This window comes from Acomys minous, assembly GCF_964271855.1.
Source record: "Acomys minous genome assembly, chromosome: 9".
Lineage (NCBI taxonomy): Eukaryota > Metazoa > Chordata > Mammalia > Rodentia > Muridae > Acomys > Acomys minous.
In genome coordinates, this window is record NC_140490.1 from 53,244,811 (window position 1) to 53,272,639 (window position 27,829).

General features: G+C 43.3%; 1 protein-coding gene across 4 annotated transcripts in view; it reads left to right on the forward strand.

Annotated features, from left to right (window-relative positions):
- The first annotated feature begins 16,366 nt into the window (after positions 1–16,366).
- MAK (male germ cell associated kinase) overlaps positions 16,367–27,829 on the forward strand; it is a 45,595-nt gene continuing 34,132 nt past the window's right edge. For 2 of the 4 annotated variants that reach the window (XM_084794866.1, XM_084794869.1), the window contains exons 1-2: positions 16,367–16,559; positions 26,725–27,028. In XM_084794866.1, coding sequence (XP_084650992.1) covers positions 26,928–27,028 — 101 coding nt within the window. In that variant the 5' untranslated portion in view covers positions 16,367–16,559; positions 26,725–26,927. The remainder of the gene's footprint in view (positions 16,560–26,724; positions 27,029–27,829) is intronic. The other 2 variants (XM_084794868.1, XM_084794867.1) reach the window with 2 other exon arrangements.

Sequence of the window (27,829 nt, forward strand, 5' to 3'; positions counted from 1 at the left end):
AAAAGTCTCATTGTGACCTAGCTCAAGAATTGCTCAGTTTAAGAAATTGAACAGGCTAGGGATGTAAAGTTGGATTTTATCCATCCCTTTGTTTCACTGTGTCTTCTGAGTAGATTTTAAATTGTACTTAAGGGCCCTTGAAATTCATTTGGGGCAGTGACTGAATATCATGTTACTGTAAAACTTTCTAAGTCAGTGAACAAAACTATAAACAAAATCAGTGGCCCTAGAAACATATTGATAACGATCAGTTTCACAGAGTCGTTTTGACAGAAGCCACATACTTGAGATGATATAATTTATTACTTCCTCCCAAGGAAGACAACCCCAGGAGTGATCCGTGGGAGGAATGAGGTGAGCTGGACAGCCATGCACCTGCTGCTGACAGGTCAAGTCTCGGGTTCCCACCCCTCCCCTGGGGCCTTCGAGATTCCAGGAGTGTCCCTTAGAGATATTTTTGCCTGTTCTAACGAGGTGTTTGGGGTTTGCTCTCTTTTGATCTTCTAAATAAGGACCTGCTCTGACGGACGCTACAGCTCCTGGGAACAGCGTGGGGTAGGTGTGGAGGGTCCCAGTGCTGCAATGCCACTCAGCCCAGATGTTGTTAACAGTCATGCCTGATCTTGTAAAACTCAGCAAGCATGAACACCAGTAAAAATCAACTTATTGTAGCTCCAGTGAAAACCCTACTTATAAGAGGAAATGAAATGACTTGTTTAGAAGTCCTTTGGGAAAGGTTTGCTTTTTTTTTTTTTTAACTTTCTATCAAATAAGAACTTTTCATCCCTCATGTCCCTCATGACTTGGCAATGTCATTTTTTCTGCTTTCTATGGATTTTAGATAGTTTGTCATGGTGGGATCTCTTGGCGTTGGTTCATCTGTGGCTGCCTTAATTCATTAGCAGGAGTCCTTCATGTATAGCATGCAGCTGGATTTTCTTCTTTTGTGAGGCTGGAAAAGCACTAACCAGTGCTGTCTGTGCTGCTTTTTTCCTTGTAGACAATCAGACAATCAGGCTGCTGTGAAGAAAACTGCAGAGAACATCCCTGGGAGGCTGTGCAAAATTGCAATCAGGTGTTTTAAATATATGCAAAAAACCTGAGTTACTAAAGCAAGTGATGTATCTCTATTTTAAATATTCTGAAGAATTTGCACACACACCAGCTCAATACAGTGTACATTCTTGATGGAGATTCTGGACCAGGAGAAGAACATAAGATAAACACTATGGGCTGTAGTTTGGGCCAGCAAGGTAGTTCAGTAGGTGAATGAATCTGCCACCGTGCCTGATGGGTGACCTGAATTTGATGCTCAGACTCACACAGTGGAAGAAGAAAAATGACCTTCAAATGGTGTTCTCTAACCTTCACAAGCACACCACGGCACACATATGCACTCCCTCACCCCTGCACAATAAATGCATACATTTTGTTTATCTGTTTAAGAAACAAAAGAAAGAAAATATGTGGCCAGGCAGATAGCCCAGCAGTAAAGGTGCATGACACCAAGCCTGATGACCCGAGTTTTATCCTTGAGACACAAATAGTGGAGAAAGAGACCAACTCCTGAAAATTGTCCTCTGACATACACAAACACATATGGGAGAGAGACAGACAGACAGAGACAGAGATGGGGGAGGTAAACAAAATGAAAAAAAGAGAAACAGAAAATATGGTCTTTAACTGATGTATCAATATTAATTAGTCATGACAAGTGTGCCACAGAAATGTTAAGATATTCACAGTAGCACACTATCTTGGTAATTTTCTATAAATATAAAACCTCTCTTGAGATTAAGGTTTACTTAAAAGCTTTAAATGAGTACAGAAGCTTTTAAATTCCACAGCGTAAGGACATGGTAAGTGTCTGAGGTGCTACCAGTGCCATTTCCCCTGAGCTGCTCATTACCCATTCGCACACCACTTTGGGAGTGGGCTGGGTGGCGCATGCCTATATTCCCAGCTTTCGGAGGTGATAGACATGCTAACAAGGCATGAGGAAATCTCTTGGGTTTCTGTTCCTAACCAAGAACTATAGGCAACTAATGACTGCTGAAAGAGGAAGTACCCTCCCCTTGGGATGAATTGCCTAACTGGCTATCCAATACAAGATAGTCAGACTGAAAATCGTAAGACACAATAACGGACTCAGCAGGTCATATTTATATATGCATGTATCTATATATATACACACACATATATAAATATATATAAGTAGTAATTTAAGAGGGTGTAGGGCCATGGGAGGGGTCAAAAGGAGGAAACAGAAGAGGGAAAGTAATGTAATTATATTTTAATTTTTAAAATTTTTAACTAAAAATGTTAATGACACATACCAAAATCAGCAGTAGGGAGATACATAGTTTACTTGATTTTTTTTCTATTCTATGGTTATATATTATTTATCAACTAAAGTAAAACAGACTAGTAGAAAAGTCACTCACTGGGCATTAATAGTTTCATATCTACTTAATTATTATGTATTACACCTATCCCAAATGATTCATTTTCATTAATAATGTAAGGGAAATTTATTCCTGAGCAAGGATATAATAAAATGTTAGAGCATTAATTCTCTTAATAAGACAGGTGATTATTGCAAATGGTTTTCAGAAAAGAATGTCATCACTCCAGCTAGGGAAAGAGGCAAGCTGACTACAGAGCTTCAGCTTTCCTCCTCTCCTCCAAGTCCAGTGCCCCAGTCTCATGCCCAGCTCTGAGCAGACCACCAGCTTCGGCCTTCCGACCCCCTTCTGAGTGGATCGCATGGATCTTCTTCTCCAAGTCGTCCTCCTGCCCTCATTGCTTCATCCCATCCCCCAACTCTAGCAGGCACTTCCTGGGAACCCGCAGGCCACGCCAGCCAGGGAAGCAGGTGGGCTGACTGCAGATCTCTGGCTCTGCCTCCATTCCTCCAAGTCCAGGCCAGCCCCTTCCCCAGCTCTGCAGCAGACCAGCTGCTGTGGCCTCTCTCCATTCTCCACACTCTGCCAGCAGGCTAAGCAGATCTCGGTGGAACACCCTGCTTTCTTCCCTTCTGCAGGCGCCCTCAGAACCTTCCTCCAAGACTATCCCCATTCCACAGTGTCAGCTCCCAATACCCAGAAGCACATTTTACCCAGAACCCCCACTGGTCACACCTGGCCGGGTCCCAGAATTTCCTACCAGGAAACACATAGCCACCACACTCTCCTAAGAACTAGAGAAGGCAACAGAAACCAAGGAACAAAACACCCACCCAACAAAGACAAGACCAGATATCAGCACCTAGAATTACAATATTACCAAACCCAGATGCCTAGATGCAAATTAAGAAAAACACAATTATTAACAGGCAGGATATGTGTCTCCACTAGAGCCCAGCAACCCTACCACAGCACATGTTGAGAACTGCAACATAGTTGAAGCACAAGACAAAGACCTTAAAATAGCCATTATGAACATGATAGAGGTCCTTAAAGAGGAAGTGAATAAATCTCTTAGAAACCTATGAAAACACAAAGAAACAGTGAAGGGAAATTATAAACAGATCAAGACCTGAAATTGGAAACAGAATCAAAAAAAGAAAGGCCAGACTCAGGAAATCTGGAAATGAAAAATTTAGGGACCTCAGAGGCAAGCTTCACCGACAGAATACAAGAGATGGAAGAGATAAACCCAGTCACCGAGAACATGATAGAAGAAATGGTCAAAGAAGATGTTAAATCTAAAAATGTGTGGCACAAAATATCCAGGAAATATGAGACACTATAAAAAGACCAAATCTAAAAATAATAGGAAGAAGAAGCCCAAGTCAAAGGCACAGAAAATAGTTTCAACAAAATCACAGAAGAAAATTTCCCTAACCTAAGAAGGAGATGCCTATCAAGGTACAAGAAGCATACAGAATACCAAATCGACTGGACAAGAAAAGAAAATCCCCTTCTCACATAATAATTAAAACATTAAGTGCATAAAACAGAGAAATAATATTAAAAGCTACAAGGGAAAAAGACCAAATAACATATACTAGAATTACACCTGACTTTTCAATGAAAACTCTAAAAGCCAAGTGGACAGATGGACTGCTGACTCTAAGAGATTACAGAGGCCCACTCAGACTACTATACCCAGCAAAACTTACAATCTCAAAACATGGAGAATATAAGACATTCCATGATAAAACCAAATTTAAGAATATTTATCTACAAATCCATCCCTACAGAAGGTGCAAGCAGGAAATCTCCAACCTAAAGAGGTTAAAACGCACTTGAGAAAACACAAGGATAAATAATCCCAGACTGCCAATCAAAAGAGGGGAAACACACATGCACATAGCACACAACAACAACAAAATATCAAGAAGTAATAAATTCTTATGCTCATTAATATCTCTCAATATCAATGGTCTCAATTCCATAAAAAGACAGAATGGATATAAAAACAGTATCTATGCTTCTGAGGCATCCAAGAAACACACTTTAACATCAAGGACAAACATCATCTCAGGGTTTAAAAAAGAGTATTCCAATAAAATGAACCTGAGAATCAAGTTAGTGTAGCCATTTTAATATCTGACAAAATAGACTTCAAACCAAAACTAATCAGAAGGATGGGGAAGGACACTACATACTCATCAAGGGAAAATTTCACAAGAGGGCATTGCAATTCTTTACCTCTATGCATCAAACACAATTGCACTCAAGTTCATAAAAGAAACACCAATATAGTTTAAATAACATACTAACCCTCACACACTGAGAGTAGGAGACTTCAGTGTCCACCTCTTGCCAATAGTTTTTGTCATCCAGACAAAAACTAAACAGAGAAATGCTGGTGCTCACTGATACAGTAAGCCAAATGGGCTGAACAGATATCTACAGAACAGTTCATCTGAACACAACAGAATATACCTTCTTCTCAGAACCTCATGAAACTTTCTCCCAAACTGACCACATACATAGACACAAAGCAAATATCAACAAGTACAAGAAAAGTGAAATAACACCTATCTGACCACCACATATTAAAGCTGGACACCACTACCAACAGGATCAACAGAAAGCCTACAACTTATGCAAACTGAACAACTCACTTCTAAATGAAAAATGGGTCACAACAAAAATAAGAAATTGAAGATTTTCTGGAATTGAATAAAAATAAATATACAACATATCCAAATTTATGGGAACACAATGAAAGCAGTTCTAAGAGGGAAGTTCATAGACCTAAGTGACTACATTTAAAAAAAAATTGGAGAGATCTAATACTAGTAACTAAATACCACATCAAAAGCTCTCGAACAACAAAAAAGAAAGAAAGGAAGGAAGGAAGAAATGAACGAATGAAGGAAAAAAGGAGCAAAGGAACGAAGCAGAAAGAAATGATATAAAAAAATCAAATTCAGGGATGAAATCAATAAAATAGAAACAAACAAAACAATACAAAAAATCGATACAATGAAGTCCCCCCCCCTTTTGAGAAAATCAGTAAGATTGGCAAACATCCAAATTAACTGAAAGGCAGAGAGAGAATATCCAAATTAACAAAATTAAAAATAAAAAGGGGAGCTGTCAATTGGGAAATCCAGAGAATCTTAAGGGCATAGTTTAAAAACAAAAACCTGTAAGCCACTGAATTGAAAACTCTAAAAGAAATGGATAATTTTCTCAATATATAATCACTTACCAAAGTTAAATCAAGATCAGATAAGCAATTTAAACAAACATACAACCCCTAGTGAAATATAAGCAGTCAAGGCTGGAGAGTTGGCTCAGTGGTTCAAAGCACTGACTGCTGGACTCAGTTCCTGGCACCCACATGGCAGCTCACAACTGTCTGTAGCTCCAAAATCTGACACCCTCACACAGATGTACATGCAGGCAAAACACCAACGTACATAAGGTAAAAATAAATTTAAAAAGAAGTATAAGCAGTCACAAAAAGTCTCCAAGCCCAAATTTTTAAAAATTAAAATTAAAAAATACAAAGATCAGGGACCTATAGTTTTAGCATAGAATTCTACCGGACCTTTAAAGAATGATCAATGTCAATACTCCTCAAATTATTCCACAAAATAAAACAGAAGGGACATTGTCCTATTCATTTTATGAGGCTGCAGTTACCCTGATACCTACATCACATAAATACCCAACAAAGAAAGAATTACAAGACACTTCCCCCTTGTGAACATAAATACAAAAGTTCTCATAAAATAATTGCAAACCAAATCTAAGAGCACATCTAAAAAATCATATACCATGATCAAATAGGCTTCATCCCAGAGATACAGGGACTCAACATATGTAAATCTATAAATGTAATCCACCATATAAACAAACTGAAAGACAAAAACCACACAATCATCTCATTAGATGCAGAAGAGGCCTTTGACAAAATCCAACACCCTTTCATGATAAAAGTCCTGGAGAGTTTAGGGATACAAGGGACATACCTCAACATAATAAAGGCAGTTTACAGCAAACCTGTCACCAACATCAACTTAAATGGAGTGAAATACAAAGCAATTCCACTATACTCAGGAAGAAGACAAGGCTGTCCAATCACTCCTTACCTCAGCAACACAGTACTTGAAGGCTTAGCTGGAGCACTGAGACAACTAAAAGCAGGATGACAATTGGAAAGGAAGAACTCAAAGTATCATTAATTTCAAGTGATATAATAGTACATAAATGACCCTAAAAACTCCCCTGGGAAACTCCTACAGCTGATAAAGTTTTTAGCAAAGTAGCTGGATACAAAATTAATTCACAAAATCCATTAACCTTCCTATGTAAAAATGACAGAAGGACTGAGAAAGAAATCAGGGAAACAATACCTTTCACAGTTGTTTCAAATATATAAGATACCTTGGGAGTAACTTTAATCAAGCAATTGAAAGACTTGCATGATATAAACTTTAAAAATTTGAAGAAGGTATCAGATGATGGAAAGATCTTCCATGCTCATGATCAGTAAGATTAACATAGTAAAAATAGCCATGGTACTAAAAACAATCTACTGGTTCAATGCAATCCCAATCAAAATTGCAACACAGTTCTTTACAGATCTTGAAAAGACAATTTTCAGCTTCATACAGAAATACACACACACCAAAACAAAACTGGATAGCTAAAACAATCCTGAATAATAAAAGAATTGCTGTAAATATTGCCACCTCCAATTTCAAATTATAATATAGAGCAATAGTAATAAAAACTGAATAATATTGGCACAAAAACAGATACATTGATCAATGAAATCAAATTGAAGACCCAGACATAAATGCGTACACCTATGGATATCTGATATTTTTTTATTTAAAAATCTTAAACAAGTAGTGCTGGTCAAACTGGATGCCTGCATGTAGAAACATCGAAGTAGATCCATACTTGTCTCCATGCACAAAACTAAACTCCAAGTAGATCAAAGACTTCAACATAAAACCAGACACTGGACCTGACAGAAGAGAAGTGGGAAAGAGCCTTGAACCCATTGGCACAGAAAAAGACTTTCTAAACAGGAACAGCATTAGCACAAGCACTAAGATAACAAATAATAAATGGGACCTTGAGAAACTGAGAAGCTTCTGTATAGCAAAGGACATCAACATTCAAACAAAGAGGCAGCCCACAGAATGGGAAAAGATTTCTACTTACTACACATCTGAAAGAGAACTGATATCTAAGACATATAAAGAATTCAAGAAACTAGACATTGAGAGAACAAATGACCCAACTTTAAAATGGGGCACAGATCTAAACAGAGAATTCTCAAAAGAAGAAACTCAAGTGGCCGAGAAGCACAGAAACGTTCAACATTCTTAGCCACCAGGGAAGTGTAAATCAAACTTGCTTTGAAATTTCATCTTACATCTGTCAGAATAGCTAAGATCAATAACACAACTGATAGGTCAGACTGGCCAGGATGTGGAACAAGGAATACACTCCTCCATTGCTGGTGGGAGTGCAAATTTGTACAGTCACTATAAAAATCAGTGTGGTAGTTCCTCAGGAAGATGGGAAGCAATCTACCTCAAGATCCAGCTGTACCACCCTTGGGCACATACCCAAAGGACACTTCGTCCTGCCACAGAGACACTCGCTCAACCATATTTATTACTGCTGCATTCATAATAGCCAGCAATTGGAAACAACCGAGATATCCCTCAACATATGAACGGATAAAGAAAGTGTGGTACATTTACACAATGGAATATTAGTTGGTCATTAAAGAAAAGAAAATAATTTTCCCAGGCAAGTGGATGGAACTAGAAAGTCATCCTGAGTGAGGTATCTCAGACTCAGAAAGACAAATATGGTATTATTTGTTTATATGTGAATATTAGCTAATAACTCCATGATAACCAAGCTGTCATCTGTAGAAACACAGAGGTTATGTATAGTGTAAGCGACTAGGGAGAAGAGATAGATCTTGTTGGGAAAGTGAAACAGTATAGATAGAGTACAAAGAGAAGGATGGGAGGAGGCCAGAATGGGAGGATGAACAGGAGGAGGCAGTGAATGGGGCGGGGGGGGGGGGGGACCAGGGAGGGACTACGGGGAGAAATAGCTAAAATTAAAAGCCATTTGAGGTGTAGTGTGGAAACCTAATAGAGTATAAGCTTCCAAAACACATATACACATGAAGGTGATCTAGATGAAATGGACAAATAATGGAGGAGACGCCCACCTGGACATCTCTTGTCACCACATCCTTAGAGTTTTTCCACCAGTGGTTAAAGTTCTGGCCCCTAAAGAATCAAATCGTCTGATGCTATAAGTGAAGGCTGCCGTTGGGTGACTACCCAACCCCAGATGCCAGGAGCACTTTGCCCCCATTTGCCGACTCTACTTACATCCACCTTCTCAGTTTTTCCCCTGACCATATCGAAGCTGGACTTCGACACTCCTCTAATGCAAGCAAGTTTGGATTTATGTTAGAAGCCCTTAAAGAAAAATTTGGTTATTTCATACATTGTTCATTATAAAGGGTGCTAGGATTGGGTCACATCTAATTGCGTTGCTGGCCAAAGGAGTCCCAGGGAATCCTCAAGCAACCCAGGCTGTTGGCAAGACGAGGGGTTGCTCTTCGTGAACTGAGGGCAAGACCCCATTGCTGAAAACAACACCTACACAACTCATTGAACAAGGAGAGGTAGAGCTGGTGCCCACACAGAGCCTTCCCTCACTATGTGCTAGCATCTTTGGTACAGGAAGGTACTATGCATGCTACCAAAAGAGACATGTAAACACCAACCCAGACACCAACTCTCTGATCTAAAATGGTTTCCTGCTCACAAGATATGCTTGTGCAATGGTAGCACAAAGTTTGTGCAAGTAACCAACCAATATCTGACTTCACTTAAGGCCCACTCCACTAGAGAGAACCCGTAGTGAACACTGCTTGGGTGACCAAGAGCCTAGGTTTGATAGTCCTGGGACTTAGGATAAAACAAAATACTGCTTACCTGTTTGTTTGTTTGTTTTAAGTATCAATAAAATGACTTCTAGTGACATTCTGTCATATATCAGTTCCTTGCCCAGCCGTCATCAAAGAAGATTCCTCCTCAATAGATGGGACTGAATACAGAGAGCCACAGCTAGACAATATGTAAGACCGAGAGACCTTGGAACACCTTGCCCTAAATGGGATGTCTGCGCCAACTCCCTGCCCTCAGGGCTCTGTGAACCCTGCAGAAGAGGAGACAGAAAGAGTGTAAGAGTGAGAGGGCATGGAGCACACCAAGAAAACAAGTCCCTCTAAGTCAACTGGGCAAAGCTCATATGAACTCACGGAGACTGAAGCAGCAAGCACAGGGCCTGCACCATGGTGCGCCAGGTCCTCTGCATATATATTATGGCTTCCAGGTTAGCATTTTTTATGGGATTCCTGAGTTGCAAACAAATGGGTCTCTGATTCGTGTGCCTTCTCAGGCTCTTTTCCTTCTATTTGTTTGTTTTGTCCAATTCTGATGTGTTAGTTTCTGATTTATCTGATTATATCATATTTTATTTTATTTTATTATTATGCCTTAGAACCATGTTTGTTTTCTAGTGAGAGGCAGAAAGAGAGTGGATCTGAGTGGGAAGGAAGGTGTGGAAATATGGGAAGAGTGGAGAAAGGGGGAACTGTAATCAGGATATATTATATGAGGGGAAATCCATTTTCAATTAAAGAAGGAAAAAGGAAAGCAAATACCCAGCCCTGCATGATGGCTCACACCTGTAGTCCCAGCACTCTGTGCACTGAGGCAAACATATTGCTATGATTTGAGATCATCTTGAGCTATTTCATGAGTTCCAGGCCAGCCTGGATTACAGAGTGAGGCACTGTATCAAAAATATATAAAATAAAAATAATTATAGAAAAAGAGGTCATGAATTCGAGAGGGATTTTGGGGTAACAAGGCAGTAATTTGAGGAAGGAGAAGAAGGGATAGAAATAATGCAAATTTATTGTATTCATATATGACGACTTCAATAAATCAAAAAATAAATTAAGAAAAACCTCTTTACAAATAAATGTATCTTTTCCAGAGAGAGAGAGAGATTGTAGAACAGTGCTACCTTGTGGCCACCTGTGATATAACATTTAAGTAAGACTGCCCAGTTTTCTTAAAACTGACATTTAGCTTGAACAAAAATTAAAGGAAATATTAAAAAAAAAAAAAAAAAACCGTAATTGTAGTAAGGCGGGGTCATGTTCCAAGGTTTTGGTCCTCTGTTAAAGGTTTGGACCCCCTGGAGTGCTGAGGAGATAGCACGGGGAGAGAGCTCTTGCTGTTAAAGCTCCAGGTACCTAGTTCAAATCCTTAGACCCCACATAAAATGCCAGATGTGGCCACATGTGCCTGTAGCTCCAGTGCTGTGGAAGGTGGAGACAGGATTGCTGGCCACCAGCATAACTCCAGGTTCAGTGACAGACCTCATCTACAGGGAACAACTGAGAAACTGATAGAGCAGGGCACCTGGTGTCCTCTGTTGGCCTTGAATGTGTAAGGGCAAGCGCACCTGCACTTATATGTACACACACGCACACACACACACACACACACACACACACACACACACACACACACACACACACACACACAGGATTGGAGCCCCGTGTGCCACTAGTGGAAGCTTTAGAAAGAGAGGTCCAGTGGGAGAAAGTTTCTGTGTGTGTGTGTGTGTGTGTGTGTGTGTGTGTGTGTGTGTGTGTGTATGCACAGAGCTCGCTCTCTGTCTCTCTGTGTGTCTGTCTGTGTGTCTGTCTCTTCTATCTGTCTCTGTTTTCTCTCTGTCTCTCTCTCTGCTCTCTCTGTTTCTCTGTGTCTTTGTCTCTGTATCTGTCTCTGTCTGTTTTTCTCTCTGTCTCTGCCTGCCTGCCTCTCTCTCTCTCCCTCCCTCTTTCCCCATTGCCAAGGCTAAACAGCTCTTCCATTGTGTATTCTCACAGTTCATACTACCCCAGCACAGTGGATCATGTGACCATAGAGTGCACCCTCAGAAAGAGTTAGTGGAAATCAGTCTTTCCTCTTTCTGAACTAGGTGCTCAGGGGCAGGAAGATCAGCAGTTCAAGTCCAGCCTTCTACACAGTCAGTTCCAGGCCAGCCTGGACTACATCCCATCCAGTCTCAAAATAAAAATAAAAAGCTTTTCCAACTCATTCTATATTATACTTTGAGGATGTGTCTGTGGTTTTCAGAGTTGCAACAACCAATATTGTGCATGCTACAAAGTGAAAAGTAAGAAGAGGGCAGGGTGTAGGGTGAACAGCTTCAGAGTGAGTTCCAGGCAAGTTTTCAGCTTGATGTCCTTTGGTCTTCCTGACAGCTGGCAGCTGCAACTACAGGTGTGCACCATCACTCTGAGGGGGGGACAAGTTCACTGGTGTATTGCAGATCACTTGACCATGGTGCAGTTCATTCATTCCTCCTGAAGCATCTTAGTCCATCTCGGGTCTTTCATTTAAGTATTTGAAGTGAGTTGTTTGGATATATTTTGTTGGTGGTTGAATTTTGTTGGTTTGTTCTTTTAACACACTGTGTGTGTGTGTGTGTGTGTGTGTGTGTGTGTGTGTGTGTTTATTGATCGTATTCACCAACTCCCTTTCTCACTGTGCACCCACCTTGTTGTTTTTAAACTGGATCTTAGCTCAGGCTGTCCTTGAATTTATTATGTAACCCAGGCTAGCCTTAAACTTAAGACCATCCTGTGTCAGCCTCCAGAGTTCTGGGATTACAGGAAGATACCAACAGATCCAGGTATCAGTAAGATCAGTTCATTAAATTACTGGGAACCCTTCTCGGGGTCTCGTGGTGATCTGTTGGCTCTGTATCAACTTAGGAGAATTAGCCACCTTGGTGTCTCCACAGGGCCAGCCAGCGGCACCAATGTGCTGTGAGAGCCTTTCCAACCACTCCAAGGGGACTGTTCAGAGTTCCTGGATAATTTGCCTTGTGAGGAGCTAGCACTAATTTAATTCCATCTCTAGGTTTCTGTGAGCACATCAGGAACCATGAACTAAGAAGTTTGACGCTTGGCTGTGAGGACCACTAGCCTCCAGTCGTCTGTTTCAACTCCTAAGTCTCGGAGTGCTGGGTCTTCTTCCCAGCCTCTCTGCTATCTCTGGAGTCCACCCTTCCTTCCAATTCTGTTTCAGTGGCTCCTTCTCCTCTTATTGTTTCCAGACGTACCACTCAGTCCCGCATCATCCTTTTCTGTGCTTGCTCACCTTGATGACATGCAAATCTGAACATCACGCTGAGGGATTTACTGGTTCACATCTGATTCCTGATAAGGATTAGGCTTCCTCCCTAGCAAGACCTTTCTGATCTAGCTAGACTGTTTGTTTTGTTTTTTGGTTTTGTTTTGTGGTTTTTGGGTTGGTTCTTGTTTTGTTTTTATTGAGGGGTATTTTGTTTTATTTTATTGATGATCTCATTCATGAACCCCAGGCTCATCTTGAAATTCATTATGCAGCTTAGGCTGGCCGTGAATTCTTCACCCTCCTGCCTCTACCTCCCCAGTGCTGCAATTGCTGTCTTACATCATCTTACCGGGATTAAGACACTGCGTAGCTCAGCCTAGCCTAGAATTTTCAATCTTATTGCTTCAAACTCCTGTTTGATTGATTCAAACCTGGGATTAAAGGTATATGCCACCACGCCTGCCCAATATCCTTTTAATTCAACTGTCTGCTTTACTATAAGCTGGGATGGGGTCTTTACTATCCACCTTGACCCCATTCCCAGTGGCAAGGTCTCAGCCTGGTATCTAGCCAGTTATCCACAAATGAGCCCATCACTGCTTCTACCCTGCTTCTGACTCAGGGCTCCTTTGGCTTGTTTTTTGTTTGTTTGTTTGTTTGTTTGTTTCAGTGACACCAGTGTCACCTCCTCTTGCTCTACGTTAGTTGCTATTTACTCACTTTGTCACACTTTTGTTTCCTTAGTTGTACTGCACCACTGTCTAACCCTGTACATTCACTTAACGCATAAATGAAAACAGAAGCCTCGTGGGAGGAAAACAGACCCAAGAAATTGACCAATATAATGAGCTGAGATTCAGGAGCATCCAAGGTAGTCTATATATCACAAGCGCCCAGCAAGCACAAGGTCTCTCCCAGGCTGTGCAGCCTGAGGACCAGATGTAATGAATCAAGACTTTACAGAATGAATCCGAGGAAACCCAAAAAGTAGAGCAAGCCATCCAAATTCTTGTGATGTGACTGGAAAAGGCACTCAAGACTCTCCTTTCGAGGCCAGCCTGGGCTACACAGTGAGCTCCAGGCAAGTCCTCATCCCTTACCAAGGAAACTTCTCTTTGTAACAGACAAGACCGTTATAGAAAACCACAACCATTCAAACAGGAAGTTGTGGAGCCCAGTTTTAGCGGACACATCCACAAAACACCTCCAGCACCTAAGGCTCGGGGAACACTACAGAAGAGGGGGTGGAGAGACTGTAAGAGCCAGAGTGCTAGAGTTTGCTGTGAGGATGTGTCTCCTAGTAACGTCAGAAGCCACACCCATAAAGACTCAGCAACACGACTGCCTAAACATGAGCTGAACAAGGACAACAACAGCAGACGTGCCAAAGTGGACTGGGCCGGGGGTGGGAGATAGGGAGGTTTGGGAGGAAGGAAGGAAGGGGAAGACCACGAGGCTCAACCCTACACAAAGAACTAGAGGCAACAAAAGGATGCTGAGTCTGGCAAGTGGTCTTCCCCAAGGGAGAGCAAACTTATTGTTATCCAATACCGAATGGTCAGCCCTGAAAGCATACATACAAGTTACATTATATAGACTTTAGCAGGTTATATTTAGAAATATTCATATGTATGTATACATATATACACGTAACAACAATTAATGAAAAAAAAGATGTCATGAATTTGAAAAAGAGTAGGAGGCTTATATGGAAGGGTCTGGAAGGAGAAAGGGGAAGGAAAGAGGGTTTAAAAAGACATTGATTTTTAGCTGGGTGCAGTGTGCCAGTAATCCCAGCACTCTGGAAGGCAGAGGCAGGCAGATCTCTGTTAGTTCAAGGCCAAGCTGGTCTACAAAGTGAGTCCAGGACAGCCAAGGCTACACAGAGAAACCCTGTCTGAGGGAAAAAAAGAAAGAAAGAAAGAAAGAAATTGATTTTCAGAGTCAACTCTCTCTTTGTGAATATTGCCTAATTTTCTTCTTGTTTTCTTCAGCTCTTCATGTCCTCACTGTCTTACGTGCTCACACACTGTACTTTCATGGATCTCTCTACTGTTGCTTCTTCTTCTGTCCTCAGTGCATTTATTTTCTTGCCCTAGCTAATAATAAATGCTTCATATGCAGAACTCATATATGCAAGCTCATATACAAGCTATACAAATTATTTCATATAGGATTAAACATTTCCCTTTTAAAATAGACTTAGCTTATTCTACAGTATTTGATGAGTAATCTATTCAGTTTTTTTTTTCAAGACAAGGTTTCTCTGTGTAGCCTTGGTTGTCCTGGACTCCCTTTGTAGACCAGGCTGGCCTCGAACTCACAGCCATCCGACTGCCTCTGCCTCCCAAGTGCTGGGTTTAGAGCCGTGCGCCACCACTGCCCAGCTGTCATCTATTCAATTTTAAAGTATCTGATATTTGTGTGTTAGTTCCTGTCTTGATTTGCATATTATTTTAAGCCTAGTTCTTAACCTGTAGCCATGTAGGGTTTGTTTGTGGTGGGTGAAGTATTGCTCCTTTGTGCAAATGGAACAGAGGGACCTAGCACACACCCATTGTGCCAAGTCCTATGTATCCAAGCTCACTATGTGGTGCTTTAACTTGTCAGCTTCAATATATTTCCTAACAAGATCTGCATCACTTTACTTACACATTGTGAAGGCCAACAAAATAATATCTACAAAGTCACTCCTATAGAGATGAATTATGTAAATATGACATGAATTATGTAAATATGCACATTTTCAAGGTGACCATTTGTACAATGAAAAAGTTTCAAGAATAAATGAGCATTATTACTCATTTTTAAAAAAGCAACCCAATGATGAGCATCAAAGAACCTCCTTAGGGAGATGGCTTCAAATATGGTAAACCAGCCACTAGGCAAAACATCCTTGTTTCTACCACAGACAGATTCTGTCTAAAACCGGGCAGGCTTGGATGCAGGCAGAGTCGATGGGCAAACCCAACACAGGGTAAGCAAGTCCTCAGTAGTTCCTCCCTCACAAATACATCTGTCAGATAAATTGGGCTAGATGGCTGAAGATGATGCTCCAATATTATAGAAAGTTTTGGTTGACTGTTCAGGCAGCAAACTATCTCTGTTACCTTCTCATTTGGGAAGCTGTTAACCTGCATTCTCTGTATACTCAAGTAATCAATTCTATTCCTTCTCAAGTCTCTGATGGGGTTGAAAACCAGATAATTTAGTTTTGCAATTAAGCTTAGTTGTTTAGGGGTTAAGGTATTGTTAGGTCTAGATAGATGTTTTAAGTTGATAATGATGAGATATGATAGATATTGATTTGCATTCAGAATTTTAGACTCACCAAGATAGAAAAGATGTTTTCTTTAAGGCTGCCAAATACAAATAGCCAAAACACTATGAATGTAACATATATATAATTCCTGATTGTTTCGTGGCTCTTCTTGCTGAAGGTAGTTTATTGTATATATATGCAATAATATAAATGCATATGTAAAATATTTAATTAAAAAATTATAGAAAAGCAACCAAAACAAAAACCGAAACAACAACAAAAAACAACAGAACAGATTAGCCAGGTGTTCCCTTAACCCCGCCTCCGAGGAGGCGGGGCTTGCAATGATGGGCGTGTCGTGTAAGATCGACCCCACCCTCCGTGGGCGTGGCGCGAGCAGGCAAGCGGCGCGGGCTGGCGCGCCCTGACTGTTTCCTAGGATACGAAACACACACTGAGCTTCACAAGGGAGCGAACGAGGTAAGCTGCGGGCGCCGGCGGGTAATCCCGAGCAGGCTGCGGGACCCAGCCCGACCTGAGCTTCGAAGTCGCCCGGCATGTTGCCTCGGCGCCCCGACGAGCCAGGGCCACTCTCCGCCAGGAGGCGGGACCTGGACACCGGTACGGGCTGACTGGCGGGAGGAGGGTCCCGGGGCGGGCGGAACGGTGGGCCAGGTGATGAGAAGATGTGGGCAGGGGCCTGACTCCCCGGGCTTCCTGAGCTCCCCAGGGCTCCTAGGGCTCCCGGGGGGCGCCGAGGCTCCCCAGGGCCTCCCGGCCTCCCCCAGAGTTTCCCAGGCTCCCTAGGGCGCTCCAGGACTTGACGCTGCCCTCCCTCAACACCTCTGCTGAGGGACGGCTAGCCAGAGCTGGTGTCCTGGGGCCCCTTCACATCCTCGGGGTGGTCGGGTGCATGGAAACTAATTTTAGGAGTGAAGCGCGCGGGACTGGATCGGGTTGGGGGCGGGAGGGAAGCGGAACTGAGTTCGGATCTCATAAAGTGGAAATGGAGAGAGGAGAAACAGAAGGTCCAACTCCAGCCCTCCTTGGTGCATTACAGGTTGCACACAGGTGAGCAGAGGGGCGACCTAGTTGTCATCTCCAAGCACAGCAGACTTCCTTCCTCCAGGGTCAGAATCCCCTGTCCCCAACCCCACGCATGACATGTGCTCCTGGAGAGTTAGCTCCAAAGGATCAGAGTGCACCTTAATTTAGGGCCTTTAATTTAGGCACAGCTTTAGAGCACAGGAGTCACTATGTCATTTGTTGTAATGGTAAAGATCAGAAAAACCACTAATGAGTAAAAGTAACAGAAGCTACTTTCAGCCTATGGGGCAGTGATAGGGTAGCGAGACTCTTCCCAGAGGAAGGCCACCTACCCTCTCCACAGAGCTTGTTCTTAGGCCTCTCCCTGCTGTGGATTCATTAATTGATTTTTACACAATTTGTGAATGCTAGCACACTTCTGACTTTGTGGTTTTACATCGTGAGGCAGAATCTTTTTCCTGCCTTGTGTGGTGGCTCAGTCTGTCCTAACACTTAGAAGATGAAGGCAGGGAGACCAAGAACTCAGATCTGTCATGAGCTACTAACCCACCTCAAGGCCAGTCTGGGCTACATAAGGTCCAGTCTGGAGAGGGGTGGAGGACGGAGGGAGGGTGGAAAGGAGGGAGGGAATTTTCCCATCCCTCCCCATTGCAGTAATCTCTCTTTTGATTTCTGTAAATATGTCTGCCACTTGACTAGTATGCAATCTTTGTTTTGTTTTGTTTTTAGTTAGTGCAGCAATTCTTAAAATGCTTAAAATGCTTTTCGTCTACAAAGTTAATGACAGCCTTGGAACCTTTTGAGGGTGTGTTCTTCTCAGACACAGCCAGGCCTTATCTGTTGGGCGACAGTCGGACACAGTTTGTCCTCCATCTGCCCTCCATGCTAATCCTTCTTAATCTTATTTAAATCCCTGATTAGCTAGTTGAGAATTTACAGTAACTGTGCATTTAATCGGCATCTGTGCAGTTTGATCAAAGCAAATAAGAGAGACTGGCTATTTACGAAGGTCCTATGGTTGAGACTCTAAATGATTGTGCTTTTTAAGGTCAGCACGGAGTATTTGTTTAACCTGCATGAGAGTCAGTGAGTGCTACGGCTGAACCGTTGGCAGTCCTGAGTCCTTAACAATTGTGTTACATTCATAGATTTACAGCAGCCGTGACTGTATGTGAGATGGAGGCCCTCGGGCAGCGGTGGTGCTTTCTCTTAGGGGAGACACACTGCATTTTGAGTAGTGATCAGCTCAGGGCCTCTCACTGTGCTATGATGGGAAAAGGCGGGAAAAGTGGTTGTGGATACACAGTCAGTAAGGAGGTGTGTGGGAAATACTGGTGTGTGCTTACCCCACACCACACAAGCATGAGGACCTAAGTTCAGTCTCCAGAATTCATATGGGGAGGAAAAAAAAAAAACCCATGCAAAACCCATAAAGACATGGCGGCACACACACTTTTAGCTTCAAAAGCAAGGGCAGATGAATCTTAGTGGTCATGTAGTCTAGGCAAACTGGCAAGCCCCGAACCAGTGAGTGATCCTGTCTCAAAACAACAAGGTGGGCAGCACCCCGAAGGACACCAAACGGTGGTCTCTGGCCTATACACACACCACCAATGCTGCCTTCTATCGAGTCATTGCCTCTGTATCTTCAGAGAGTAGAAGGAACAGGAAATACCTTCCAACCCGGAAGAACTGTTTTACGGTTAACGTGGCTCGGGAGAAGCCTTTGTTAGGAAGTGTAGGACTCAAGCCTGCTTTACCCACAGAGGGAAGTAAGTTATAGATTCTCGGATTCTCATGGATCTGACCTTTTAAATACCAATCATATAATCTTCACTTTATCCCAGACACCGCAGGGCTTGCCTATGATCCACGTTGACTGGTCCTTAAATATAAGTATAGCCTCTTCTATCAGTGGCCTCGAAAGAGAATTTTTGTTCCCACTATTTATTCAGAGGTTGGTAAGTTTGGCCTAAAAGATGAAGTTTCCAGAGTAGCCTTGTCAAAAATGGTCCAGCTTCCAGATCAATGCAGACAGTCATCCCCGACTCTGAGTACCGGGCACAGGTATGCAGGGTGGCCCTCCACTTCAAGGTGGTGAGGATGGTGGCTGATGCCTCAATTGTGGGAGGGTGAGGACTGGTCAGCTCATCTTCCAGGCTGTGAGGTGGACGCAAGGTTTTGCTGCTTATTCGGGCACCTTCTCACCTTCTGCTTCTCCCTCCTGGATACCGCTCCTAAGCCAACGCTCTCCCCCGCATCTTTGCTCACCGGTATCTCCTTTTCTAGTGATTTCTAAAGCAGTGAGTCCCTTCTCAGGACCACCTCCATGACTGTTTCCTCTGGTCCTCTCCACGCTTTGTGCCCCATCAGCTGTTATCGGGACAATAACAGAGTTAAAGGATGCAGTCGGCACACCATTTTATCTGTGCGTGCAGTGTGTGCAGAGGCCAGAGAAGAGAAGGCCAGGCGCCCTGCTTTCTCACTCTCAACATCAGGCAGGGTCTCTCTCGACTGAATCTGGACTAGGCTGGTAGCGAGCATGCACTAGGGGTCCGTCCTGTCTTTGCTTCTTTGCCATGGGGTGACAGACACGTGACCACACCTAGGTTTCTTGGTGGGTGCTGGGTGTCCAGACTCAGGTTCCCGTGTCTTCACAACAGGTTCCTTACTCGTCAAGCCATTTCTATAGTCCCCACACCAGGATACCTCGGAATTCCATTTCAAAACTTATTTTTAAGGTTTGCGTATTTTACCTTGTGCGTATGTGATTGCTGGCATGCATGTCTGTGTGTTGAATGCATCCTGTAACTCAAGTTGTAAGCTGATATGTGGGTACCGGGAATCAAACCTAGGTCCTCTGCGAGAACAAGTGCTCTTGACCGCTGAGCCATCTTTGCAGCCCAGAATTACAGTATTCATGTAGGTTTTTTCCTGCTTTATCCTTCTAGGTCCTAGTGTCTCAAACTTTCTTTTTCTTTACCGCTTCAGGGACCTTTTTAGTATCTTTCCAGAAGTCAGGATGATCCAGGTACAGTCCCAAGTTTCAGGGTACATAGTGGCTGGTACCACAGGCCTCTGTCCATTGACAGCCCAGGCCCCTGTCCACTGACAGTCACAGGCCCCTGTCCACTGATAGTCACAGGCCCCTGTCCACTCACAGCCTAGGCCCCTATCCACCGACAGCCACAGGCCCCTGTCCACTCATAGCCGCAGACCCCTGTCCACTCACAGCCACGGGCCCCTGTACATTGCCAGCCACAGGACCCTATCCAATGACAGCCACAGGACCCTGTCCACCGACAGCCACAGGACCCTGTCCACCGACAGCCACAGGACCCTATCCACTGACAGCCACAGGACCCTGTCCACTGACAACTAGCCTCAGGCCCACTGCCAGCTGTATGTTGATATTTCAAGGAGAGGAACTGGGCTAGGAATCTTATGGTTGAGCTATGGTACGGAGGCTGTGTAGCCTTGGAACAAAGTGGACAGTTTCCTTATGAAGTGCAGCAACTGCATAGCCGAAGAGTAGAGATTTTAAGTTGGCTATCACCTCAGAAACCAAAGATTTTCAAGCCTAACTTGAGTATCAGACCGACTCCATGCTTGATTCTCTGGCTGATCATAAGCTGTTCGTTAAATTCCCCATGTGTTTGTTTTACATTCTTACTAACGAGAGGAATGCTGTGATACAGGTGCTGCCTAAATAAATGCTCTCTGTTGTTACTTAGCCATAAAGGATCAATAAACCTCTCTCTAAGAACTCATTTCCTCAAAAGACCGCACAGGGGTAGCTGGGAAGACAGGGTAGCAATCTGAAGTGCTGAGATCAACAGCAAAAGTAACTGCTATGGAAACAAATGCACGTTAGCCTGTGGGGTGCTACCCCAGAGCACATGGCACCAAACAGGACAGGCATCCCCCAAAACACCCAGAGTTGTGTTTGCTCCTGCAGCAGAAGGGAAAATTGAGAAAAATACATTTCAGTTAAGAGCCATTGGGCTGGAGAGATGGCTCTGCAGTTAAGAGCACTGGCTATTCTTCCAGAGGTCCTGAGTTCAAATCCTAGTACCTATATGGCGGTCCACAGCATCTATAACTGTACCCACAGGATCTGATGCCTTCTTCTGGTGTGCAGATGTACATGCAGACAAAACACTCACATGCATAAAATATACAAATAAGCCTTTTAAAATCTACACTTTAGATGTAGACCCTACAGTACTTTTTTTCTACACTGATACCTTAACATCTTGATTGGTGTCTGTGTATAGCTAAAGACCAGTTAGGGAAACTGTCATTTTTTTTTTCAGGCAAACCTGAAGCCACTTGCTGGCATTCCTTAAGACCCTCTGCCTAGGCCTAAGCTGACCAAGATGAAGGAACCCTAATGGGGTCTTACAAATGCAAGGTCCTACCATGGAGTTACACAGCCTGTTTCCATGTCTTTGAAGGAAATGCTCCTTAGCTGAGGGGAACCGTTAAGTCCATGGACACTCCCCGAGATCTAAAGGCCTCACAGATACATTTCTGAAGACAAGGAGCCGAGCTGTGTGGTTTTGCTGGGGTGTGAGCGTGCATGAATGCTGAGAAGGCTCCCACAGCCTGCTTGGGGAAGCTTGGGGGACACTGACAGCTTGTTGGGCCTCACTAACTGCCTGCCAGAAGCGTCTCTGAGTTTTCCCTCGCGAAGGCGAAAGTGGTACGGAAGGAGGTAAGTGATCCCGGAATGAAGGCCGAACTGTAAGGGACATTTGAAAGCAAGCTGTCCTGTAATGGTGCTACATGGCGGCTAAGCATAAAGTCTCCAGCACAATGAGAAATAGCCAAAGGCCAAGAATGATCAAGAGCCACGTTTTGAAAATCAGTTCCTAGCAATGCAGAATGAAAGTGGAGCAGAGGCCACTAGTGAGCACCCCTGCTGCATAGTGTCCATTTAGTTAGTATACGGTGCCTCGGTTTGTCCAATTACAGTTATAAAACTAAGACCTACCAGAGCATTCAGGTCTCTGAAGCCCACAGAGCTCTGGAGAAATGGAGATTTAAAAATAAATATGTGTAAAATCATTTGTAATGGTAGGAGCTGAATGACACAAGGCCCTTCCATTCTTCATCCGTTTTGCTCTTTATACATTCCACATATTTGTCTACAGGTACGCGAAGAAGCTATTTGAAGGCATCAGTGACATATTTTTTTAAATATGAAAATGTCTAAAAAACATACTCTTTCAAGAGTTTCACATATGTGTTGATGAACTTTTGTTAGATTTATGTATGTCAGCACTGCACTCACTTGACTGCCTAGTAAATATAAATTGAGCAACTAATCCAGAAGCAGGAAGTCCATCATGTTGCAAAGCCTAACATTTTTGTGTTGTGCTGTAACCCCAGAAGTGGAAAATTGCACACCTTACTTCCCGTGACAGGTCACACTCAAGCCTCAAGCTCACTAAGAGGTCCTATAAAGTTACCTTCAGACCACATGGTAGAGGAGCACACAAAACATGCATGGATTTCAGGGTTAGGATTGGGTCCCATGCTTAAGTGTCTTCAACATGTATGCATATAAATTAATTTTCCAAAGTCTCAAAACATTTAAAACCGAAGTCACTTCTGGTCCTGCACGTTCTTAGGAGAGCCCCTGGTCTGGGGTTATACTTTGCCTCTTGGATTGTTTTAATATATTTCTGCATTTTTGAAATTAAAAAAAAAAGATGATATAAAAAAACTCATCTTCTGAATTTATTTTTTCAAATAATATTTAGAAGTAAATTCCAGTTATTCTAATGAAAAACTCAAGTACAGTCACCGCACGTCTGAAAGTGGTTACTTTGTGGACTATTTCAAATTGGTCACTTGACAGCTGTATAGACACATGACCACTAAATGCAGTAAGTGACTTACCCGGGATACTGGGGAGGGAAGGAGGCACTGTTACAGGCCATGATTGAATCAGCAGAGAGCATTCAAATAGGACTCGCCAAAGTGTGGTGTCACCTTCAGTCCGGAGCTATAATACATGTACATTAACCTTAGATGCTTCAGAAAAAGAGGTCTGTGTGTGTGCACCCAGCATGCATGTTTGCAGGGAACACTGAGACTATAAGGTGGGGTAAATGGCTTGGACCAGGTGAGCCTGTGGCCTTAGTGCTCTGTGAGTTTGGTGCAGACACCTCATTCAGAGTTTTGTACATGGTTAGTGGTGGGGCAGGGGACCTGTAGTTCTTGGGTCAGCTTTCCCTATGATCTGGTCCTTTGAGCTTCTTGGACTTATCAACTGCCCCGCCTGCATTACAGAGCTCTGGAAAGTTAGCCACGGACAGCATATGGTCATTTCCAGCAAAGTCCTAATAGTTGGGCTTGGCACTGGACACCTGTAATCCCAGGTCAGGAGGCACAGGCAAGAAGGCTACCCATACATTTGAGGCTAGCCTGATATACATAGTGAGTTTTAGCAATAAAAAGCTGAAATAACTGAGAGCTGGTAATGCTGTGCTCACCTGCCTCCATGTTTCTTGGCTTTGCACTGCTTCCCCAGTCGCTCTGTTCTTGATGTATGTGCACATTTATGTTTATCATCATTATGATGTGTTTCCCGGAAGGGCAGTGCTTCCACACTACTGTATTCGCCCATCTATTAATTATGTGACCTTTTTATCAGAGGAGTAGAAGGCAATAGTGATCCTGGATTATTTGTTGTCACCATTGCTCTGGTGACAAATGATGCAACCGCCAAGCTCTGTTTCTCTCTCCCATCCCTGACTAGCTGCGCTTGGCCCCAGCGCTGTCACTGTTTCTGTTCTGATTATCTTCTTATCCCAGGACCCTGCTGGGACATGTCACATTCCTGACCACACTGCCTCTGTTCATAGTTTATTGGCCAGAACAAGTCACATGATCAGGTAGGGCCAAGGAGTGGACATACTCTTCTGCCACATAGAGCGTGGCCAGTAAAGGAAGGACTCTCCGATTCTGTACAGGAAGTGCAGAACTGGACTCTCCTGATGTGTTTATTCTAGATCCTGGTCAGGGCACAGACCATATTAGTTGCAATGCAGATTAGCAGTCATTTAGAGGAAAACACTTGTCATCCATGAAAGATGTAATGACTTTCAGGGACCTCAGAGCTTCATTTCTGTGACGTGAATACCTGGAAGATAGAAAATCTCAAATAATTAGTTCCTTTCCTTTCCAGAAAGTTTCTTGGTTTTTTTGTTTGTTTGTTTGTTTGTTTTGTTTGTTTTTTTGTTTGTGTGGTTTTTGTGTGTGTGTGTGTGTGTGTGTGTGTGTGTGTGTGCAAGGAAGTGAGCAGGGATTTCTGTTGATGGGGTCTACTTTGGCCCGCTGTGTCAGTGGTTCGGTAGAGCTGGTCTCCTGAGGATGAGCGCTGGGGTCGCATCCACGGTCAAGCTTATCCTGCTATCACTGATCAGAGAATGTGGGAGCATCAAGACACTACAACAGGATGACACGGGTCATTTATTTACCTTACTCTTGTCATTTTAGCACCAGTCACATGTGTCATTAGGACAAAAAGTAATTGTGACCTTGAAGAAAAGCAGCAATTTAGCCAAGCTTTTTTGTTTTAGTTGGTTTGTCCTGCTCTCAGTTGCAAGAGAGTATGTGCTATAATAATTACAAAGCTGATCAAAGTCTTTGAAAATACATATTCAAGGCTGAGTGTGGAGATCAGTTGTAGTTTTTGCCTAGCACACGCAAGGCCCTGGGTTCAATGTCCTGTACCATGAATAGTTTCAATGTAGTGTAGTGTGTGGGGTGTGTATGTGTGTGAGAGGCGGGGGGAGGAGGGGAATGAAGGGAGGGAGGGGAAAGGGAGGGAGGCTGAGACCTTGTAGGAATCATTTCTCTCCTTCCACTAATTTGGGTTTTGGGTCCCGAGTCCCAAGGATTGAACTCAGGTCATTAGGCTTGGCAGCAATCACCCGTACGTACTAAGTCATATTTTAGGCCCATAATAAATAATTTTAAATGTATATACTCATAGTCTCATGGCATTTTAGGGGCTGATTGCTCTTCTTTTAGTTACATGGATTGAGTTCCAGTCCATCAAAAGTTTTCCAAATCATTTTGCAGGCGTTTGGAAGCCAGATGGAAAGTCAAGCCTTAGTCCTCTTTTTTCTTATTTGTTGGGAGACGGAGTCTCCCATGTTGGAGACTGTCCTGGAACTTGCTGTATAGTGGAGAATAACCTTGAGCTCCTGATCCTCGTTTCCGTTTCCTGAATGCTGGTGTTCCGGGCACCTGCCACCAGCTGGTACTGGGAAACCAGCCCAGGGCTCCGTGTGTGCTGGGCACGCACTCTGACATCTGAGCTGCATCTCCAGCCCTAATCCTCAGTCCTCTGCCTCAGACTCAATAAGACAGTGAGATCCAGCTTTCCACCCTTTTACAGGTGTATCTCTTAAATCCAATCAAATGGGATGACATATATTCCCAAATGAATACATGTTCTTGCTCATACATGCACATACAGATGCTGTTTGTGGTTGGGGTCTTGGTTGCTTCCTATCCAGTGAATTGAAAGTAAGGGCTCACACAGATGTGCAAACATAGCAAGATCACTTTGCTGAGAGTGAAGCAAGAGCACAGCTTAGAAAGGGATCCACCATCATGGTCAGGTGACAGTGGCCGCATGAGTGACAGTGCTCAAATTGGTTCGGGCTCAAGAGAAGGAGGAGCTGGTTACCACGGGGCAGCATTTGTGTGATTCTCAATTTTGACTGGTGGATTGGCTTGTGTATTGTGCCTGACCCTCCCCATAGTGGTTCTTATTTTAATCACATGCATAGACATAAGATGGTGAATAGTGGGTTTGCCCTAAAAGTTCACTTGAGGACATAGATTTACCTCACTGCGCATGCACACCACTTCAGGCCACATCGGCCCTCCTAGTCTTGGTGTGAAATATATGCTTCATATATATTTAATATATTTAATTAGAATATATTTAAATAGAAACTTAAATTTGATCCTTACTAGGGGTAGAGAAACCTACACTGTTGTTTAGAATGGGCGGACATGTGTCCTGGCGCAGGTGGGCTCTCAGGGGGCTTCTGACCATGCTAGCTGCATTATTTGGAAAGGGATGTGTGTGCATAGTGTGTGCAAGTGAAGGAACTCGGCTGCTGAGTGCATTAGTATAAGAGGGAGTGGGTGTGCATAGCCCGAAGCTAAACTGTCCCCTATGCTTGCCTGCCTCACACGTCCGCAGTGTAAACAGGGCTAGTACTTCTTATTTCTTTGTATGAATCCATTCATAATTAGACTTGCACTTTTCTTGGTTTAATGTAAAAGAGAGTGGCATATTATTTAAATAAAGTAAGAAATTCCTTTACCTTACTATTCTCTTGATAGCTTGTTTTACATTTACCTTGACCAATTTGTACAGTGGTGGCCTACCGAGAATTTTTAAATAAATAATACAATTTAAATTTAGCATGCTAAATTACATAATTCAAGAATTGCTTAAAGAACATAGTTTAGAGAACCACATGAAGCATTAAGTCCACCTTGAACAGTCAGGGAAGACCGCCCAGTGCAGGGACAGGGGGGGTGTCAGGCTGCCTGCGAGTCTGTTGTGTGTGGGCTTCCTGCCACACGGCACAAATGACCCATATGACCTTTATATCAGCTCTAATTTTTTTGCATCTAGGGTCTCGGTAAGTGCGTAGCAGGGACTCTGTAATGAAAACACTTTTGGTTTGGTTTTTCACAGGGTGTCCATAAGAATGGATGCAGTGTCTCTTTGCCAGATTCCTTATTGCTGTATCTCCTGAGCCTGAGCGATCTGGAGGAAGAACCATATTTAACAATGACGAGCCTGTCAGCAGTGTAGCAGCGAGAAGGAAAAGGACCACAAAGAAATAAGTAGGAAGATATCTCCATCAACAGCCCCCCGCGGCATTCCCTTTTCCCAAGATGAACCGATACACAACCATGAGACAGTTGGGGGACGGCACGTACGGGAGTGTGCTCATGGGCAAGAGCAATGAATCTGGGGAGCTGGTGGCAATCAAGAGGTGTGTGCGCCACACTGTGGCGTTTGTGTAACTCTGGGGGCGTTTGTTTTCCTTTGCTTGCTTGAGAACCCGCAGCACCAGGGAGAGAGGGTCAGTCCAGACTGCAAGGTGGTTGGACTGATGAGGGACACTGTTCTAGAAAAAATAAAGTTACCAAAAGGGAATATATTTACATGAAGGGAAAGTCTGCATTACATTAATAAACCAATAAGGTGGAACTCTGCATGTTTCTCAAGGTTAGACCTGGGGAGCAGACTAGACCTTACTGTTTCTTTAAAACAATTGGCTCCAAGGTAATGCTAGACTTGTCAAATTGAATTCTGAAAGGGACATGCTATTTTCCTGAGTAGAAGTGGAATCAACTCTTATTTCCTGTTTGATTTATTATATGTATTGCTACATAACAAAACCTGCTGAAGTTTGATAGTTTGAGATGAGGCTAGGATTTCCTAGTCCACACTACCTGGAGCATCAGGGATTAACGGGTGGCTGCTGAGTGGTTCTGGCTTGCAGTTTCGTGAGGAAGCTCAGAAGTGAATCACAGTTGTCAGAAGTTTGGCTGGGGCTGAAGGATTGTCTCTCAGTGTGGTTCACTAGTTCAGTCTGAGACGGCTACCGGGCAGCCTGTGGGTTAAACAGCCATTTATTTCTGAAGACAGTAAATCTGAGTTTGGAGTCTCAGCAGGGCTGACCTCTGATGCTTCTCTCTGTTGCCTGCAGCGGGTTGTCTCTGTCCATATGCCCTTCCCTCTGTGTGGGCCATGCTTGTCTCTCTGTGTGTGTGAGATGCTCTTCCCTCGT